This window comes from Aquila chrysaetos, chromosome 11, assembly GCF_900496995.4.
Source record: "Aquila chrysaetos chrysaetos chromosome 11, bAquChr1.4, whole genome shotgun sequence".
Classification (NCBI taxonomy): domain Eukaryota; kingdom Metazoa; phylum Chordata; class Aves; order Accipitriformes; family Accipitridae; genus Aquila; species Aquila chrysaetos.
Window position 1 is genome coordinate 17,204,968 of NC_044014.1, and position 21,348 is coordinate 17,226,315.

General features: G+C 35.1%; 1 protein-coding gene across 1 annotated transcript in view; it reads left to right on the forward strand.

The window, feature by feature from the left end:
- LOC115348192 (adhesion G protein-coupled receptor A3-like) overlaps positions 1 to 21,348 on the forward strand; it is a 290,759-nt gene that overhangs the window by 116,440 nt on the left and 152,971 nt on the right. The window contains exon 7 of the mRNA XM_030030491.2: positions 15,658 to 15,871. Within this exon, the coding sequence (XP_029886351.1) occupies positions 15,658 to 15,871 (214 nt within the window). The remainder of the gene's footprint in view (positions 1 to 15,657; positions 15,872 to 21,348) is intronic.

Sequence of the window (21,348 nt, forward strand, 5' to 3'; positions counted from 1 at the left end):
TATCTCTGACAGTGTGGCATAAATGTCAGATTTCATTCTTGTATTTTTCATTTTTATAAACCTGTAACTATACATTTTAGCACTGCATCCTGGTGATGAATAGAATTTTTACAGTAAGATTCAGTTAGGTGAATTCTGTATTTGGAGATCTATAAGTGAATCACCTTTTGGAAAAGATTTTCCACCATAGCAAACATGATGGATATAGTGTGAGGAAGGAAACAAAAAAAATATGAATGACTAAGGAAAACTCATCTCACACTGAACAACACTGTCTAGCAAAGAGCAGACTAAACCAGAGATTTTAAAAGTATCACATACTGCAGAGAAAAAAAAAATCATCACCTAAGATTCCATAATCAGAAGTATAATTTCACACATACTTGATTAATCACAGAATCTTTGAATCTTTGACTTTCGTGAATGACAGAAAGGTGCTGGGATGGTGCCTTTGCTAATGTCTTATGGAAACAAAAAGAAAGTCACACTTTTATCCTAATAACCACAAGAGGAATGATGTGTGTTGCTAACACATTTATAGCAGAAGGGAGATCAGAGTTGACTGGAGTAATAACAAAAAATGTGGTTTGTGGTGGAAGAGATGTGAAAGGATGTGAATACCAGCTACAGATGGTCCATCGGCTGAGTTGTTAAGGAAACACAGAAAACCTCTCTGGAGGCAGATAAGGAATGAGCTCTTGTGAGAGAAAGGCAGAGAGGTTTCCAGTAGCCTGTATTACTGAATTTTTGTAAATCTGCAATACTTCTCAAATATCAAGCTGACATTTTATAGACACCCAGCATGGGCACCTTCATAGAGATCCATTTGCCAGCAGGAAAAGTCTGTCTTCTGAAAATGCTGGAATGATCAGAAGAATTGATTAAGGACTATTCATTGGTATTTCCAGGTTGCCAATGAATATGAGCCTGTGAATTTTACAGAGGAAATGAAAGCAATTTCTCAGAATTTCATACTTTAATTCCTAATAGGACTCCTTATGACACCTCTGATACAGAATTTATAATGCCCATCTAGTTGTCACTGCTGTTTATAAAGTCCACAGAACACTTGACAAGGTTTGTAATGACTGCCAATAGCTTGACACCGCTTTTAATATCTGCAGAGACCACGGTGGTTATATTTGTTGAGCCTTCCACCAGCTCTGTAATGTCTGCCAGGTACTTCACAGTGCTCATAATATCTGTTGCGTGGCTCACGGTGCCCACAACATTTAGCAATTTCATCTTCAGTAACTTAATTTTAACTTAGGCATAATAGAAGGCTGTCTGGCACCAAAATAATAACAGCCATTCAGAATGTTTTAAAAATAATATGTGTTGAAATATGCATAGAGCTAATCAAATTAAGCTTATCTTGAAGAAAATATTAAGTGATTTAAAAATTAAAAACTCCCGCATGTGGACATCTTCCATAATGTCAGACATTTGTATTTGTAGTTGCTAATCTTCCTTCTACATGCTCGAAGACATCATGAGGTATCGCGGTCACAGGAAGAGCAAAGAAAAGAAGAACGGAAGGGAAAAAATAAAAGTAGAAGGGAAACGGCAAAGATCTTTGCAGGCAAGTTAGGGAATGAACCAAAAAGTCAAAGTACGTGAAGAGGAAACTAGACAGTAAAAAAAATTCTGAATAGCTACGGGGAGCAGTTTGCCATAAGCTTTTTAGATTTTTTTTTACTTTTTGATGGGAGAAGAAATCATCTTTCAAATTTCTTTCTGGCAATACTTCCTCATGCATCTGATATCTCACAGTAGCCAAAGTAGTCACCCACTGAAAACAGTTAAAAACCTGCTTTGGGGATTTTTATAAGAGTTAATTTAAGTAACTGCAAAGTTTTAGAATTCACAGGGTTCTGCTTGTGTATTTCATTAACAGCTTATAAGAGCTACTTAAATCTTCTTTAACAAAAATCTCCAACTCTCAGAAATGTTTGTCTATCAAACAATTTTTGACAATGTTGGAAATAAGGCTGAAAAGTTAGTTTGATGATAAAAGATAGTTTTGCCTTTGTCTTCTGCCTTAATTATGAGGGACTCCAATGAATTCATAACAGTATGGACAGAGTATCTTTCTGAAAAATGATTGTGAAATTGGCTTCATGCAGTGCCTTGTTACTGTTTCTCTATGACTCCAGATAAAACTTACTCAATTTACAGGAGAAAAATTACATTTTCCTGAATACCAGTGCTATAAATTCCACCTGAGGTCTGATAGGAGTCTGTGATTTTCCCTTGCGCACATCATCAGCAGAAATGGATTCTGCAGGCAAAATTCTTCACTCAGGAAAGACTTGTATGCATTTTTGTCTGAAGGGGATTATGAAAGATTCCTCTTAAAGCTGGGTTTTGATTATTTACACTGATGAATGAGGTATTAGAATTTAGTTTCTCAGTCTCAAAGCTGTATTGATGCTATTGAACTAACACCACTAAGTAGTAAAAGTTCAGTTGTTGTGCAAATTACAATTGACATATAACTCTGATGAAGCCTTTTTCTGTTAGAAAATGTTGACTCATCAAAACAGATGTTTGGAAAAGTGCTGACTTTCTTGTCTCCCTGATTAGATTTTATTTAAAGTTTAGAAAGTAGTTGACATAATATCAATAATCTTTAGATAAATGATTTGCCTGAAAATGATGTGAATATTTACTAAATTATACAAAAAATATTGCAAAGGTCAAAGTATTAAAATAATTTTATAGTGCTTTAAGACATTTTTATTTATTTATTTCCACCACAAAGGAAATTATCTAATTCTCCTGGGACGGAATACTGTTTCTCATACAAGTCGCCTACAAATTAAAATACTGCTTTTTGCATATACGTTTTCTCTACAGATGTTTATAAATAAGTAATTGGGACCATGCTATCACCTTTTTCTAATTAAATAAGAAAAGTAAGAAAATATAAAAGGATATTAAGAAATATATCTTGTTGCTTAGAGTTTAATGCATTTATACATAATAAATTTCATTTTTATTCCTTATCATTATGCATTTTTCTGTGTAGAGAATGGATAGGTTTAGTCCTTTTCTTGGTGTCAGTAGCTTTTCAGGTTTATGTAATCTACTGTCCTAATCTTGGTCATCATATTGTTGCATGGACCTATAAAGCAGACAGGTTAAAAGAACTACATGTAGTATCCTGGCAGTTCTAGGAAGTCTAAATGTAGAGAGGCACCTAGATTTTTTTCAAGTCACTTTGCTCTACTCGACCGGATGGTTTGATATGTATACATCCGCACCACCTCATCACAGCATTTTCAGGCAAGCTAGTTTTGTCGCATGTCACCCTTCCTGTTCCTGTTGTCCTTACCTTTCCTAGCAGTCTGCTGTAAGGCAGTCTGGCAGTAAGCCTGATAAAGCAATCTTTAACAGTCTTGAATGGCTCTCAGACCATGTTAGCAGAGCTCATTCTAGCCCTTTGCGTCTGAGCCTTTCATGAGAAATTGGATAAATGCAATCCCCCAAAACAATGTTTACCCTCTTTCTCTATCTGTGTTGATGGAAAACTATGTACAAGTCTTTTTCTTGGAAGAAATGACTCAGTTGCTTGTATCTTTGTTATGCTTCAGCACCAAATTTTTCTGTTTCCTACTTCCTGATTTGCTGTGTTGTATTGAATGCGAGAAAATCTCCTTGCATGCTGAACTGCTTCAACATAGGACTGTAGGACAAGAGTTGAAAGAAATTCTAAGATACAGCATTATTTATTCACCTATATTGTGCACACCTCTGAAAAACCCATGTCGTTGCAATAATTACAACCAAGGGCAGAGACAATTAGCAAAGCTACTATTAATGCATGTTCTTCATATACCATCCTCAGTCAAGAAACTTCCAGAGTAAGGAAACAGATATAAGTTCACGTTAGATACATTCATTTTAAGATACAGTCTCAGGAGAAAATATGGTGGAAATAGAACTTGCAAAGCACAGAGTAATGGCAAATTACAAAACAAAATATTGCAGCTGAGTCATTTTCCTTTCTTGTATTAACATGACTGAGATAGCATCTGTTTTTATGTAGTGTCTCATCTACCTTAATCAGGGTAGGGTAGCCTCCCTAGACTCAGGAGCCTGTTTTCCAGAGGCTCTGAGTATCCAGAAGCTGGATTTGAATTCTCTTGTTGCTCTGGGTGCTCCACGTTCATGAAAATCAACTGTAGTGTGTTTCACATGGCTTAGAGTGGTTGTTACAATATGTTATTTTGAAAGTACGTATGATGACAAAATTATGATATTCTATTCATGGGTAGCGTACCTGTTTGTTGTGATGAATAGAATTGTAACTGTTTACATCAAACTTGTAGTGAAAAGTTGTTTGGGTTGGTTCATAATTTACTCATAGCTTTCATAGCCCATTGGGACTTTCACTGCGGATGACAGGGAATGAGTACTCAAAATACAAAACTGGAGTTTTATCTGTATAATATCTGTATGATTAGGTTTCTAGCATGCCTTAGGGGGCTATCTACTGAGAAAAGTATTAACACTAAAGAAGAATAAAAATCCATCCTACTGAAAATAGAGGTGAGAAAGAATGGAAGATATAGCTACAAGTTGTGAGTGTCCAACAGTGTTTGAATTATTACTCAATCTCTGAATCCTGTAAACTACCTTAAAGTGTTACCTCATGAGTGAAATTAGCAAGTTGTGACTCATAAAATATTACTGAAATGTGCTTTTTTTATATAATAGACTCCCTACTTAGGAGGGGTACTTCAAAGGGAGGGATGAAAATCAAAGGGATAGATCCTTTTCTGGCTTCTGTATTCTGCAATACAATTCATTAAATGTTTCATAGAAAATGTAAATAATATATTGGGAGGGAAGGGATATAGTTGTTAGGGAATTGTTTGTACTTAACCAGCACCTTGTCTTTTGTAGTTTGCCTCACTTCACTGAAAATCAGAGTATTCATCCTCTATTGGAGCAGGGTCACGTTAAAATGTAAGCACTTTCTGCTCTGATACTCCATACCTGTTCACATTGAAACTGGTGCAAAGCAAAAAAATAAGAGCACATTTATATTCTTTATGCACTCTTTCTATTTGTGTTCTTAGAGATTTTGTGACCATTTTAAGATTTAATTTCTTACATAGGAAGGTATGAAGTACTTTCATCATTACTTACCTACTATCACATTTTCTAATCTGCATTTCTCATGCTTAAATATCAGCAGAACATTAAGGCATATTTCTCTCAGGCCACGTGCAGGTCCCTAGCCTATTTTCATACGTAATTTTTTTTGCAATCTTACCTAAAATACCACCAAAATTCAGAATATTCAAGGCATTTTAAATCAATTAGAGTAATATCATTGGGGAAAAAAGAGAACATTTTATTTTCTATACTTCCTGCATAAAGTGCTTTTATTTTTTGAAGGAGCTTTTTTTTTTCTTGACATAGATTCTTAAAACACAGTGTAGCTTTAAATGCTTTCTCAGCAATGGTGGAATAACGATGTTTTAGATGCTATATATGTTGAAATGTCCTTATAATTTGACCTGATGTACTTGCACATCGTTTTCCCTTCATCCCTAGCAGAGTAAGTGTGTTTCCACTGTCCAATAGCAATAACTTTGAAAGAGATATGTACTTTTAAAATGCTAACAATAGAAAAAAATAGATTGATATTGGGAAATTTTATATTTGAAAGAAAACTTTTTCAACATTTAAATTTAAGCCTGAAATCAGCTGAAGGCCTTCAGCCTCATTCTGCATCAGCTTTTAAGAATACTGTCAAATATTTTGCGCTAGGGATATAGGGTGAGAAATGAGATTTGCAGTTACTTTTTTTGTATGGTGACAAGAATTAATTATCTACATTGCTGTTCGAGTCTTAAAATGACAATTGCATATATATGCACATAGATTGTTCTTGAAAGTTTCCTTTCCTACATGAAATATATTGCAATAACAAATACTGGCTCAAAGTTAATAAGGAACATTTTTTTCTTCATTTATTTCTCTCAGTGTTCCCAAAACATTTTTTTGGTCTCATTTGTTATTTACTTAAGCTTAGGGATGGGCTTGAGAATATTGTTTCAGCCATTTCTTTCTTCATTTACAAGTCATTCTTACTACGTTAACACAGTGTAAATATTGAACTGTGGGGTTTTTTTCAGTATGTAGTAACTGACTAAACTCAAAATCTCAAGTACAAAGAATGATGGATTAATTATCCAGATTTAGATTCCAGTCCTGCAGTTTCTTGGCAGCCTACAGACAGCCTGCTGCATTCATGCAGAGCATCATTGTCTTCAAGAATATGTGGGATCAAGACTTCAGCTCCAATTCTGCAGGGAGTGCCTAATCATATGAATAGGTCTAATTATATTGAAATAGGAATATTCACATTAGTAACCTTTCACAGGATTAGGTTTTACAAGATGTGGATAGTGATACAATTAGCTGTAGTTAAATCCTCTTGCAATTATTTCTATTTTACAATGTTAGCAATTCAGGATTTTCTTTAATAACAAAATATGCATAACAACAGAATGCCTATAAATCAAATAATGTAACTGTAAATTTTGGATCTTTCAAAGATAGATATGGTAGATTAATTTTCTGTCAGAGTTAAGTGGCCATTTTGTATATCAAAGTTGGTTTCCATACTACCATTTGGTAGTATGAAACCAACAATACTTTAACCTTTTGGCTCCAAATTCTAGATCTCTCATTCTACTGTGATCAGTCTCAAACTGGGGAAAAAAGGAATATGTTGCCCTGCATTTAATATTAAACATTAGTATCTAATTTCTTTAGTGGTAATTTAGAACACTGCTGCAAGGTTTGGGGCACAAAACTAATAATATTTAAAACATAAATGTGAAATAGCAGAAGTATTAAAATGATCATTTGAGAAACTTAAAGAATGAAGCTTTACTACTTTGTATTTTCTTGCATCTGTGCTCACACATGAAAATATAGTTCAACAGAACTTTTCATCCCTGAAATCTCGCTGATTGAGATGCTGGAAATGTACCCGATTTGTTTTTCTTACCATAGCTTACTCTTAAACTACCTCAGAGGTTTTTAATGTGCAGTTGTGTCTCATTTTCTACATTGTCTTTGCCTGCTTGTTCCAAAAAGCATGCAAACTAACTAAAGGAAAATTTAGAAGAGGTAGTGAGGATAATATCAGTGAAATGAAGCCTCTTTAATCTTCAAAACTTCTGCCCTTGGAGACTTGACTGGCCATCTCCAAAAGCTAGTTGCTCATGAGCAAATCAACGGTAAGACAGCCAGTCTTGACTAAGGGCCATGGAGTATCCCAGAAGACAGATTGTTTTTTCTTAGCATGGTAACATGCACATTGAAAGACTAGGGTTAAATTTTATACTGGTAGTTTTTAGATAAAATTATATAAGCTTCTTTACCAAACCTATGTTAATATTATCCAGTTAACAGCACTTATTACAGTTTGTTGTAATTAATCTTAATTGTTCTCATGGGAAAGTTCCCTATAAAGCCTCCATCCTAACATTCTCTGTTCTAATTAAGTGGAGTATACCATAGTGATATTTCACATTTTTATAGCACATTTCGTCATACAGCACTTTCTTTAATACATGTATAAAAATGGCTGTTGAGAGCTGCAGTTTCTGACTGTCAGCTGGGCTGAGAGGAGTTTGGAGCAGAAAAATTTCATACAATGGCTAGAACAAGTTCTTATTTCAACATAACTGTCACTTGTTCAGCATCTTCTATGACTTTTACATTTCTTTTTTGTTTGGCATTCTTGCAGCACAGATGGGTATTCGTGCAGCCTGCTGGACTCTGGCCAATTAGGGGCAATCACTGCCACTCTTGGGACATTCCTGCTGCCATGTTTCCATGGTCTAAGTGTGTAGTAATGATGAAAATAAAAAGAAGGTGGCTAGTGGTGCTTAAGACTTGGAAAGATGAGTTCTACCACTGTACTTCCCAGTTAGATAAAGTTAATCAATGTATTTTGTAGAGCTAGGTGCTTTGCCTTGTCACTGCTCAGCCATTTTTATTAGCTGCAAGCTGTAATGAGTGTGTGTAGCTGTGAGCCTGCCAGCTTGCTTGCCATAAGGATAATTTGAGTAATCAAAATTACCTTTCTAGCAATGGCTTCTGACTCTTGCCAGTGAAGGAATTTCTGTTGATGAATCTTCCAATACCATAGCTGTCAATATGTCACGGTCTTCAAGTTTTGGGATGTGGCAAATAATCAAACGCTCCCCAGCTTCTAAAGTAGATTTCTGGGACAATTTGAAAATAAGAAATTGAAAAGTGGCAGCCGTTTTATTTGACAAGAAAGAAATCAGTGATGAAGAAACTCTGCCCTTTGTTTTAAATTCCTGCTAGATATGCCAATGCAAGATATGGGCTTTATTTTGCCTGCATGCAGATAATATTTTTGATTAATTTATTAACTGGACTGAAACCTTGAATTTCCTGTTGTGGAAATTTTGCTAGTAGCTGTTGCCATTTTACAAACTAATGTTATGATATTTGGCATTTATATTAAATGCTGTTAAGTGAAACCTGCTACTTCCGTATTTCTCTACCTCTACTTTCCTACCAAGTAAATCATTGCTATCATCAGTAAATAAGAAAGTATTTTTCCACTGCTCCCTCACTTAAAATGGTTGTAATGGACACAACATGCATCAGTTGCTAGACCCACTGCAAAAATGGTAATTTATTTTCACAGAGACTTATAAATCTGTGGGAAACTCCTGTAGAGAAAGACAAGTTAAATAACTTTGTCATGGCTGGACTTGTCATCCCCCTGCTGAATTCTGGCTGAAACCTGTATGACCTGGATTTGTGAAAAGTGACCAGATTTGAATTGTACTTTTTCCAGCTCAGCCTTCCTTGGTTTCTACACAGGTGTAACTTATTTTAATTAAGTAAATCTGCAAAGTTATGGAATCCAAGTGCATCTCCATGAGGCTGTCATCTAAAGCTAAGATTGTAGCTGCTCTTGGAATAACTGCACAGAATTGAATCTTCTGTTTTGTAGGTATGGAGTATGTTTTTGAGGTTAGCTAACCCAGATAATTGAAGCACCAGTAGCAGTGGACTGTGACAGCCTGGGCTTGCCATACTTCTAACTCAGGATAAATCCTAGGATTGCTACTTCTCTTCAGCTCCCTGCTCATCTACATTCTTATCAGTGCCTCAGTCCACTGACTGCTATGCCTGCTCGTGAGACATACACTCTTTCTGTCTCTTTTTCTCAGCTTTGACAGCTTTACAGAAGTTTGCAGGAGTAAAACGCAATACAAAATTTGTAACTTCAAGTAAACCAGCATACATGTCTGAACTCTTGCTCTTTGGTTAGTAGATGCCATTTCAGTGTAGCACTTAGCATTACAAAATAAACATAAACCTGTGATTTAATTATGAGATGGTGCAAAAAAATACATCTACTTTATATTCCTGTCTGAAAAGCATGTATGAGGGGGAAAGAGACTGATAAAATGGTGTGGAATATGCCTTGCCCTGCCAGCATTATGAAGTCAGTGGAAATAAGAAGCTATTACACAAACAGAAGCTCCACTTTTCCTGCAGTGAGTGGTAAATGAATATGATACAAAGCTTTCTTGTCCCAAGCCCAAAAGACTTATCTTATTTTGATGTGTTTAATACATGTTGGCATCTGTATTTTCTTGATATTATGTTAAAATTGGAGCCAGGCAAAGCTTTTATTAAAACTGAAGCTTGGCTCCAGTTCTGTATTCATTCTTGACTTCCTTGGCATATGGCACTGTCTGTGACCTTCCACACCAAACCTTTAGTTATTGTCAGCAAATTTTGCAATATGGAAATTGGCGTTGGTGTACTGGCACCTCCTTTTCTTGGCAGAATTGGCCTTCAGAGCAATTCAGATCACTCTCTTTTCTTCAGTTCCATTCAGCAAATATCAACAGATATAATTTGCTGCATCAGCAATTTTAATTTTTAACTAATGTTTTTCAGTTTGTTTTTCCTCATTTTCATCTGTCCTTTTTATTGGACCAGTTCCTTTACTTTGCCCTCACTTCCAGCTCCTCCCCCCGCCCCCCGCCCTGTGCCTTCCATGCACATTTCTTTCCCGCTGAGATTGTATACAAATATTAGAGCTCTAACTCACACTTTTGTCAGCAGGATGTGCCACACTCTGTAGGCACACTCAGTTCAAATAAAAAGCCCATTGGCAATACAATAAATAAGTGATTAACAAGAAGCAAAATGCCAACCTCTGGCTTTTTTCTGTCCAAAAAAAGTGGGTGCAGTGTAGCAAACTGAATTTTCTACCAAGAGGCAGGACTCAATGGCGTATCCTGAGACATGAGCACTGTAATGCTGCACTGATGTGTGGGCAACCTGGAGAAACCCGTGGATTTTCCTATTTCTGTGTGAAAGCTGCCAATATCAAAGTCAGTTAATGAGGGCCGGAAAATGTATAGCAGAAAACTGTGTTTATGGTAAACTGAACAGTGGAATACACTAGTGTAGTAACCAGGATTATGCACTTAGTAGCCATTCAGCTGTAGAGAGTTGTCCTGCCCAGGTAATAGGTTATGCAACAGAAAACGCAACAAACATGGCTGGAGGTAGGACGTAGCTTCATTTTTCTCTGATCATGTCTCCAATACCTTGTGCTGGTCATGTTGGTCAATGACTAGCCAACTTTCTGTGGTGTTTAGACAAATCTATTGCATGGGCCAGTTTTTGTGCTTACATATTTGCTTTTGATCATTCACCCAGAAAACAGTAGTGTCCATTCATTAGAAATGCATACATTCTAAATGTGATCATACTGTATTTAAAATGTAACTAAAATACAGGTTAGAAACGCATTTTATGTTATGTCTTTTAAAAGCGTTTGTATTCCATGTATGTCCAGTGACAGCAGTATTTCCTTCACATTCTTCTCCTTTCAATCTTTTAAAACAGTAAACAAAAAAGAAGGCCAAAATTAGATGGAAAATTGAACTATTTTAAAAATCTCAAGAACTGAATTGTAAGGAAAAGACAGAAAGTATTTAATGTGTGTGCATGTGTATAAAAGAAATTGTTTTATAAAAGATATTAAGGTCATATGCATTGGAACATTTCCTTAGAGCCTCAGTGCACCTCGCTGTTTTTCTATTTTAGCTAATGGTTATTAAAATAATTTCTATTTTCTTTTTCAACTTTATATACATCTTGGGGCACTACGTGCATTAAAATGTGCAGGGATGTACTTTCTGTGAGAAGGACTTAAGTGATATTCTAATTCAGTGGTATTTGTGTAACCTGATTCCTTTTCCATATGTCCTCAGTATTCTAGTCTAGAGCTAATCTGAAATACAAGATTGGGTCACATAAAGAATCTGGCCTTCAGTCAACAAAACCCTTTTTGTGCTGAGAAGTGAAAGATAAAGAAAAAGATGTAATTACTGTAATGACGGGTTAGACCTTTAGATTCATGCTGCAATCAGTGATTCCTGGGGTGCTCTGCCGCAATCACGGTTTAGTGCTGACTAGAGAGACAAGACAGGTAAAGACTGTAAAACACTCCAGCAGCCCTTGATCTAAATGCCTATAGGAGAGTCACACCTCTCATTTGCAGAGGGTTGTGCTGGCTCCAAACTCGAGGGCAGCAGAGTGGATTGTCTTGGAAGGAGAATCTTGGAATATTTTCATGTGTAAAAATTAAATAAATACCCTAAGTTAGTCCCTCGTCTCCCAAGATACAATAGTAAACTGTAAATTATTTTTAATCTTATGAGGCTATTGTATCTGCCATATACACACATATATATATGAGCATCAGAGATGACATATATTTATTTGATCTTCAGTAATCACATAATCAAAGAGAAAAATTCTATTGTGTAGGGATATGCTTGCCAGAGCTGTTATATTTCAAGTCTTGTCAAATCAATGCCAAAATCATTCCATATACTTTCAGAATTTCTTACTTCTTAGTTTATTTGCAAAGTCAAGCTTGAAAAAGTGTGTACAGCATTAGTAAATACTTTTATTTTTATTCTGAATTTGAAGGATTGTTGGATTATGGATTTAAAATAAGTATTTCCAGCTGATGTTGATGGAACTATACAATCATTTTATAGCCATTCAGGGTAAAGGCTATAATTTTAGTAAATTATATAATTTACTATAGTACAGTAATAGTAAAGGCTAAAAAAAAGAGTTTCCTAATCCTGAAACTCTTATTGATGCAATTAATCCTTATATCTGTGAGTTATGTCACTGAATTCAACTGGAACTTTTTGCATGAGTAATAGTTGCAGAACCAGACTCAGTCATTTAAATCATGATTATCCCTGAAAAACAACTGAAGATTAGCTCTGGTAATCATTTTTTGGTAAACATCACAGAGATTAAAAGCAGATGTTTTGCAGAAGTACTTAAGTGTACCTTCCATGGTCCGCAAATGTCATAATCCATAGAAATTTTACTAGTTTCACTTTGAAAATGAGCTTGCAGCATTATTTGTCAGTTTGGCCAACCCAACTAGGTACATTCTCAAAGGGTGCAGCTGGTCAGAAGGATATCCTAGCCTAATGGTAAACCAAAGGTATGTTTCATTCCCTTTGCATCTTTGTTGGCACTTAGAAGGAATTGCAAAGAAAAAGAAAATGACTAGGTTGTTGATATGACTGATGTCAATCAAAGGATCATTTTCTCCTTTTTTGATATGCTGTAGTAAAAAAAGATTTCATTTAGTTCTGGTCATCAATTGACAAAATCTGTATAGAACACTTCATTCCCACTCCATTTCTGAGTTTCATGATTCCCAAGGCTGAGCAACAGAAGTGATAACAGGAGAGAGGGACTGACTATAAAGGCAGAGATAAATTCAAAGTGATAGTGTTACACTACATCCATATGCCAGGCAAGTTATTTAGCTTGACTTAAGAAATATTGATACTATAGTTCACACTCTTATGACTTCATAGCCTCATGACACAATGGGTCACTCACTGCATGACCGAAAACATTTGACAAGAGACAATATCCTCAGTTAAAAATTACTGGATTAGTGAGAAATATTTTATTCCTGTGAGTAGTATATATTGCTGTTGTACTTGTGACAGTATGTTTAGTTTTTCTGGACTCCATTTTCATAATCATTCCATTAATTTATGGCTAAATTTCCGCACCATAGCTTTTCCTTATATTCCATAATTGACTTCAGAATGCAACACAAAGATTGCAACCTTTTGAAGAGAGATGTTCTCTCCATCTTCTAGTAAAAACCGCTAATTTAAATGACTGAGACCAAGCCTGCAGCTATTATGAATGAGGTGTTAATCTAGTTTACTTCCTTTTCGTTTAGTTAGAAGCCAAAGATTATATAAAAATATTAGGTATGTTTCAAGGAATTTTTAGTAATGCATCCATGTCCACAAATAATAGGTGCAATCAAAAGATAAACTACAAGATGTATATGCAAGTAAGGAGGGATTTCTGAAGCTTGCCCTTTATAGTCACAGCATACTTCCAACATTTCAGTAGATAGTAGCTAGCCCCTTAATCCTCTGTGTGCTTCTCTCGGACAGCAATATCACCTATTCACTCATGTACAAATCCTGTGTATTATGCTGGCCAGCATTCTTACTCTGTAAAATAGAAGTGATCCCTCTCACTGTTTATTCAAAGCAGGTGATGAATATACTATTTAATATTTAAATTCCCCAATAGCATTGAGGGCCCAAAGCTACATTTATAAATGCAGCTTCTCACAATTTAAGTGTTCCAAAGACAACGCCTGAATGACATAAAGAAGTGTGTTAGGGTGGGATGCTGAGTAAGGAGAGGAACAAAGACTATTGGTTGTCCACAAATTTTCGCAATTGTAGAACTAGTGTTTATGGCTTGCAATCTGGTTAGGCATGGTTAAGTTCATCTGTATTTATTGTGGACAATGGAGGATGTTGAGGAGAAAGTTTAAGGAAGATAAAATGGTGAGCAGTGAAATGGAAAAAAAAAATGTTCAAGTACTTGTCAGAAAAATAGATGTTTGAGATAGTTACTAGTGGTGCAAATGTGGAAGGGTGACCTTTAAACTGACAACCCTGTAGGCTGGATAGATATTAATGATGAGAGGCCTTTAAATGAAAACAGAAGAAAAATGAGGGTGAAGAAGATCTAGCTTAAAAATTCTCTTTTCTCATCAAGGTAGAAGGATTTCCAAGGTGCAAGACTGTAGGCATTTTGTCTAAGATGAGATTGCAGTAGTGAAGTTATAAAGCGACACGGGCTCAGTCAATTGTTTTGGCATTGTAGGTGGAAAGGTTTTATTTTAGGAACTGTTGTGCAGATGTTCATGATAGTGTGTTCAGTCACATATGTGAGTCTTTAGTATTTTCATTACCATTAGAATTTTGTGTGATGATAACAAAGTATCAGAAGTAGTAATTTTCTTCTCCTGCCTGAGAAGTCTATATCAGAAAAAAGAAAATGAGGTTTTCCTTTATTCCTTATTATCCCACAGAAGATTATATTCTTTCTTTAGATACAGACCCTTTATTTCAATTACTTTTCCTAAAATGCTCCTTTTCAATGTTCTGCTACCAATTGAAAGAAATGGCATTAATCTCATAATGTATAGACAATATTTTACAGAAGTCGTGTTAAGGTAGTTTCAGGATCTAGAAATAAAAATGGAAGAAAACAAATACTGTCTAGAGATTCAGTCTCTACAGAGACTTTAGGATTGAAGGATATAGCCTTCAATCACTGTCAAATCTATGAAATTAGCAGACTTTCAGCAGGGCCAAAAATGCATATGCCTTCCAAATTTACAATGCTATTTGTTTTTTAATTGTGTTTAGGCATTTGAGTATGTGATTATGGCAGCTGGTTTTTGTAAAATTCTGCTTTAAATATGCAATATTCTCATTATTGGGGTATTTTTTGTGTAAAGACAAGAGAGAGAAAATTCATTAAAAAAAGATAGTAAAATGTACTCCACCATTAAAAAGTAAAAAGAGCTATTTAGATAAATATTTAATGTTGAGTAAACATCTAGAGAGTAAAGATGATTTGTGGAAGAGGCAGAAGGAACAGGGAAGTGAAAAATCATAGGGACAGTTGAACTTCAGGAGGAAGTTCAAGTTTTGTTATTAGCCTTATTATTATCCAAATCCCAGGTACATGAGATAGTTTAGGCTCTCTACAGTGAGTAAATTTCATTCTGGAGCACAGTGGGAATTTCATCCACTGACAGTAAAGTGGTCTTATAAATGTTAACTGTTCCTATATTAATAGCTGTATTTCTTTTTTTAATTGGAAGACTGATTTTTTTTTCTGTATACCTCTGTAGTGAAGCATCCTGCATTGAGAAGGAGGCTGGGCTGGAGCAGCTCAAAAGGTCCCTTCCAACCTCAGCCATTCTGTGAACTATTCTGTGAAACCAATTTTCTGCAGATATTCTAGTAATCCTGTAATTATCTGGGCTCACACCATCTAAACAAATGGGATCTCTAGAACCGACAACATGATCAGACTTAAGTGGGTAGTTTGTGGGCATATCTTTTATTTGATGTGAAGATCTAGGAAGCTAGAATTGTATACAATTAGTTCACATTCATAAGAGAGGAATTCATTGTGACCTTTTTTTTCCTATTGTTTTGTTTTGTTTTGTTTTCCCTGCAGCTGGGCCTCTGGAACTTCCTCTTTTCGAGCTGATCCCATCACAAAGACAAGTGGTTTTTCATGGTGACCGCTTGCCATTTCAGTGTACTGCAACATACATTGACAATACCACCCAAGTACATTGGTACCATGCCGGTCACCTGATTGAAACAGATGAAGAGAGTGGAGTATTTGTGGAGGACAGCATCATTCATGACTGCTGCTTAATTACACGGTAACGTATAACCCTTGTAACAGTCAGACTTGTAGGCAAGGTGAACAGATTCAACATGTGCAATAAGCCTCATTAAAACATGCATCAGGAGTTGGTTTATCTGAAGCAATTCAATTGCACGCCTGAATCTGAATACGCACAGGTAGGGATTTTTCATGGCTATGAATGGCTGTGTTTCCAAACTGTATTTCTTGTGTCTAAGTATCCAGATTTGAGCAACTATGGGTTTGGAGCATATAAAAACAGCTTCTTACACAGTAAACCATCAGAAGAAACTGAACTTAGAATAGCTTTGGTAGCATATGAGAGTGATTACTTCTCAAAGCCAAACTACTTCTTGACACTGTCTAGAAGTTTGAATTGTGATCTACCTGTGAAGAACTATCAATTTAAAAGGCTTGGATTAATTTTTGTAGGTTCCAATATACTGGATCCTATATTCTTTAGTTAGGTAATTTCATATTTGTTTCTTATTAAAACATATTCCAACTTTCTATGAGTTTTACCATCTGTGTGCCCCTGTGTGCTTGAGAGACAGAGATCTACAGAAACCTTTGCTGATGTGAAAAATGCAAGAGGAATGAAGTAGAATAGGCTTCTATAAAAGAACTAACAACTAATATTTGGCAATGACCATATCGTTCCAGTTTTACTTCAGATTTCCCTTTTAAATCTTACTTAATAAATTATTGCAAATTTCTGTGTTTATTTTTGGTTTTCATCATAGAGCATTGCCTTGTCACTAAAAGCTGCTAAGCTGTTGCACACATCCTTTTGTCCTCTGCCAATTTCCATCACTGATGAAAAAAAGAGTCTGATTCTGTGTCTATGTTCTGCCTTTCTCTTTGTAGAAGATGGAGTGAAAATAGCTGTGCTAATTGGCTTTGGATCATCATTAACATCTTTTCACTCAACCATTTTCTATTAATATAATTGACCTGAAATGCTTTTTGAACTAGCAAATGAAAGTTATGAAGGGAGTCAAATTAATTCCTCTCCACTGGGGTCTTTCGGCTTTATTGATTTTAATTTTGTCTACTCACTGATTATTTGACCCCTTTTGGAGTCCTATAGATCTAGAGGCATTGATCTGACCTGTTCTCACAGCTACTGGCTTTCTTCTAATACTAATGTGTATGTCTATATTGGATAATGAAAAAGACTTTTAGACCAATTAGTATGGTAATGCCAAGTGCATGAGCTATACTATAACTGCTGAGTCACTTAAATTAAAGCATGTTCTTCTTATTTCCATGATATAAAAATTAAAAGACATGATGTTAATCACCTAATTATATTTTTCAACTGAATTATATTTTGCACTATATAAGCGATTTGTAGAGCATAGTAATAAACTGAAATGAATTGTCTAAAAATGTTAAGATTTTCAAAATAGCTATCCTTTTTAAAAAGCTAGTTTAGAAGTAGCTTGACTGAGTTTTACCTTATAATATTTAATTTTTGCTAGACTATAAAATAAAAATTATTGTCTACCATAGCAATATTTTAATAAGGATGGTTGATCTGTTACCTACCTTGTTTACTGTGCCATTAAATAGGTGACCTTGATGCTTATGTTGCAGTATGCACTGGGACCAGATACCCAGAAAGAATGTTCTCTAAATACGTCATCATATTTGCTGTTATAGACTGGAAAAATACTTTGACTTGTCCAAGTTACGGGATACAGACTGTTAAAAAGAGAGAAAATATTTTTTGAATTAAACTCAAAACCATTAAACAGCTGTTTAAAAGTGTACAACATTTTAATTGCTCATTTATTTGAGCTATATGTTTCACTTCACAATATAGTAGGGGATCAACACTGCATTTACTATACAGCATGGTCCTTATACAGTCAAAAATGCTAAAACTCAGGCAGATATGCCTCTGCCTTGATCAAGGGGCTGATCAAAATTAACTTTCTGAATGCATGAGAGACCTATACTTTTGAAACTAGCTTTTAAAAACCATACTATTTTGAAGTCAATGATTATTTTTTTTTTAATATATAGAGATGTATTGTCTCTTCTTGTTGAAAATGAGAAAACATTGGCCAAGTTATGATTGTAAAAACTCCCCTCAGCATTTCTTAATTTTAATCCCATCATCATGACCATGTCTATAACTCCATTTATATCATTATTATTATTACATGTTAAAATAATATGTAATAGCAAGCTTATTACATGTTACAATAGTATGTATTAATATGCTTGTTACATGCTATTACACACTAATTTGTGATAGTTCTTAAGACTAAATCACAGTTGTATGAGGCACTGTGAAAGATCAGAAAGACTATGCCTCCCTGAGGTTATCATATGTTAAGTATAGGATTTGGAGTAAAAATAAAGGTAATTTAAAATCAGTTCTTACAGTGTCATATTTTGCCTTCCTATACCTACTCTTTACAGCAAATGTCCACTGTCTGTGGCTTGCTGTGGTTGCACTAAAGGACAGGCTTTGGCTTGTGCTGCTTAGCAATTGAAAGATTTCTGAAGCTAGTTTTGAACAAAGAGGTGTAGTCCTGTTCCAAAAGCTGCTTATTCAAACATTTTTAGATGGTTATTTTATTGGGTAGTTTCAGATATTTCTGGACATGGATTTACAACACAAATATCATACTAAACCCTTCTGTTTTATTAACTGGCACAGCAGAAGGATAAAATATCCAAATGTGTATTTCTTGTCTCCTATGATAAAGCAGAATAAACTAAAATAAATGTTTTTGTTACAATAGTTAAACTAAAGTTTTGAACTGTATTCCGGCCTGTGACATTTTTCTTGGCAAAAAGTATTCCCTTATAGGAGATCTTGGGAAGGTGTTTTCAATTCTGCTGCTAGCTCGCATTTACCATTTCTTGCCAATGATAATAATATTTGATTTTTCTCATGTTGAATTTTCTGTCATTATGCCTCTGTATAAATCTCATAGTCATACATGAAAATGTAAATGTGATGTGGAACTAATATCCTCTCATCTGTGAATGGATCTAGCTGAAATTGTTACATTGTGTTTCCATGAAGACAGCGTAATTTCTTAAGCCTGGAATATTAGATTATCATTTTGATCACAACAAGCAGCAATAAAACAATCCATATCCCTGAAGCCAGAAGGCAGATTATGTACGATGCTCTGCAGCACAGCATCTTTCCCAACTTCCCCACTGTTCCCTTTCAGTATTTGGAGAGGCTAGCAGGACAGTTATTAGAATATTAAACTAAAAAAGGAAAATATTTTAGTTTTATGAATGAAGCAACTCCGCAGTAGTAGAGAGACTTTAATTTTCAGGAAGTTTCTTATTTACCACATAGACTATAATGACAATTTTACAGTCTTTTTAGTTCTATTCTATAAATACTTGTGTAGAGTGTCTAACAGTGCTTGTGCCTCTGACAGCTGTAATGGCAGCTCTGGGACCATTACAGTTCACAAGTGCTTCTTCTGAAAACATTAAACTGTGCAGAAAGTTAAGAACCCATAAAAAGGAGTGCCACCACAACTGGAGAAACTAATATGCTCTCAACTAAACCTAGGATAGCAGGTGCTAGTATCAGAAGTGTTTTTCAGATGTAATTTTTGTAATGTTGTGTAGATAGATTTGCCCCTGGAAATACAGACTATTAGGTCTCAACTGTGATTCCCCAGAAATATTTTTCTCTTAAATTCGGTCCTAAGTATTTCAGTCTTCTAAATATGGCTGCCAAATTTGGCTGTTTGTGTTTTGTTTTGGTTTTGGGGGGGGGTTCTTTTGTTTTTGTTTTTTTTGGGTTTTTTGGGTTTTTTTTAGAAAAAGGTTAGCTTAAGAATCTGGGGTTTTTTTAAGCACCTAGTGCTTCCTTACATTTTGACCACAGCCAATGCCAGTATGGGATGGTCAAAAGTAAATAATGAAAGACACAGTAATATTTGAGATAAGAGAATATGGAGCTACAGCTGATCCTTTAGGTGTAACAAGGATAGGGACGATAGTAAGAAAACTGATTTTAAAGTTTATATATAAAATGTGTATATTTATTTCTGAAAGATGCTTTCAGAGGTATATGATTATGTGAAAATATCCCAAACTTCCAACTGCAAAAGAAATGTCCAATAGCAAGGAACAGTTTCAAATCATGATCCTCTTGTACTGTAGTAGTGAAGAAACTAGGAAAAAAATAAGAAGGAATGAAATGTTGTGGATTAAAAATTTAGATCATAATTTTTGTAATCTAAAGGGGGTTTTGAGTCCAATTAATAATTTTTAAGTGTTTAAAATGATCACTCCAGGTATTAGTAAAGAATCTGGAATTTGGCTGAGACAGTTTCAGTAAAAGAATAAGGATTGTTTAAGTTATGATTATTGAACGAAAATTGATTCCAAGAGTAGACAGGTGGTATCATGACAAGTTTGAGATCCAGACAGGCATTCCATATAAGAAAGAAAAAAACACTTCCAGAACTTCTGGAAGAAAGGCAGAAATTCTATGCCTATTTTTTGTGGAAAGGATCTAAATGACGCCTGAACTCTCTTATCAGTTTGTGGCAAGAATACATCTGGAAAAGCTACGAAGCAAGCCGTAGTGGTTTGGACTGATACTAGGTTAAGAACGGTCTGAAAATGGTGTATCACTGATGAGTGTTTTGCTAGGTTGGATGCCCGATTGGAGGTTCAGATATGTGCCAAATCATGGCAAAATATTGGAGATTGATTCTGCACAAGATTAACAAAAATAAATGTTAGAACAGATCCAAAGAATCCGATTTGGAAATGCAGATATTTTATAATCACTTTGTGTTCTGCTATCATGAGCATTTGGAGATGAGCAGCTGAGGGTCATACTGAGAAGCCCAGGGAAATCAGCAGAAATTGTTTAGTGCTGATATTTTGTTGGTTCACCTAATTGACTCTGACCCCTACTTGGCAAGCAGTTAGGAAAGAAATGAAGCAAAATAACCATTTAAATTGTAAATCAATGTTTCTGTATGGTTTTGAGACTACTTTAAAACCTGTAGTCAATGGTCTACAGCTTTCTTCAGGCACTGTAGACAGCAAAGGACTAGTGACAGATGCACCTTTACCAGCAACTTTCTCATATATCAGATGGGAAGATAATATTTAAAATTATTGCAGAATATTATGAAATGTACAGGCTAAGGGTTTCATTAGCTGAGATCAAGAGAATCTTCATGTGAATTAATTTGGAAGATTAATTAAACTTAGGCCTTTTCTCTAAAAATCTCTCAATTATCTGAATAAACCTCAATGACAGTTTTACTACTAATGAGTTTGGGGAAAAATTTAAAATATCACCTGTGGATAAGTATACTAATACTATGAAAAGCAAAAGCAGCAACGATGATACCCTCCACCATTAAAGCAATAGACCATTACGTAAGAATTGTGCTGTGCCATAAAAACTGTAGGTTTAATTTGGGTAACTGCTTATTGAAATGTGATGGAGAAATAAGTATTTTCACAGAAAATATAGAT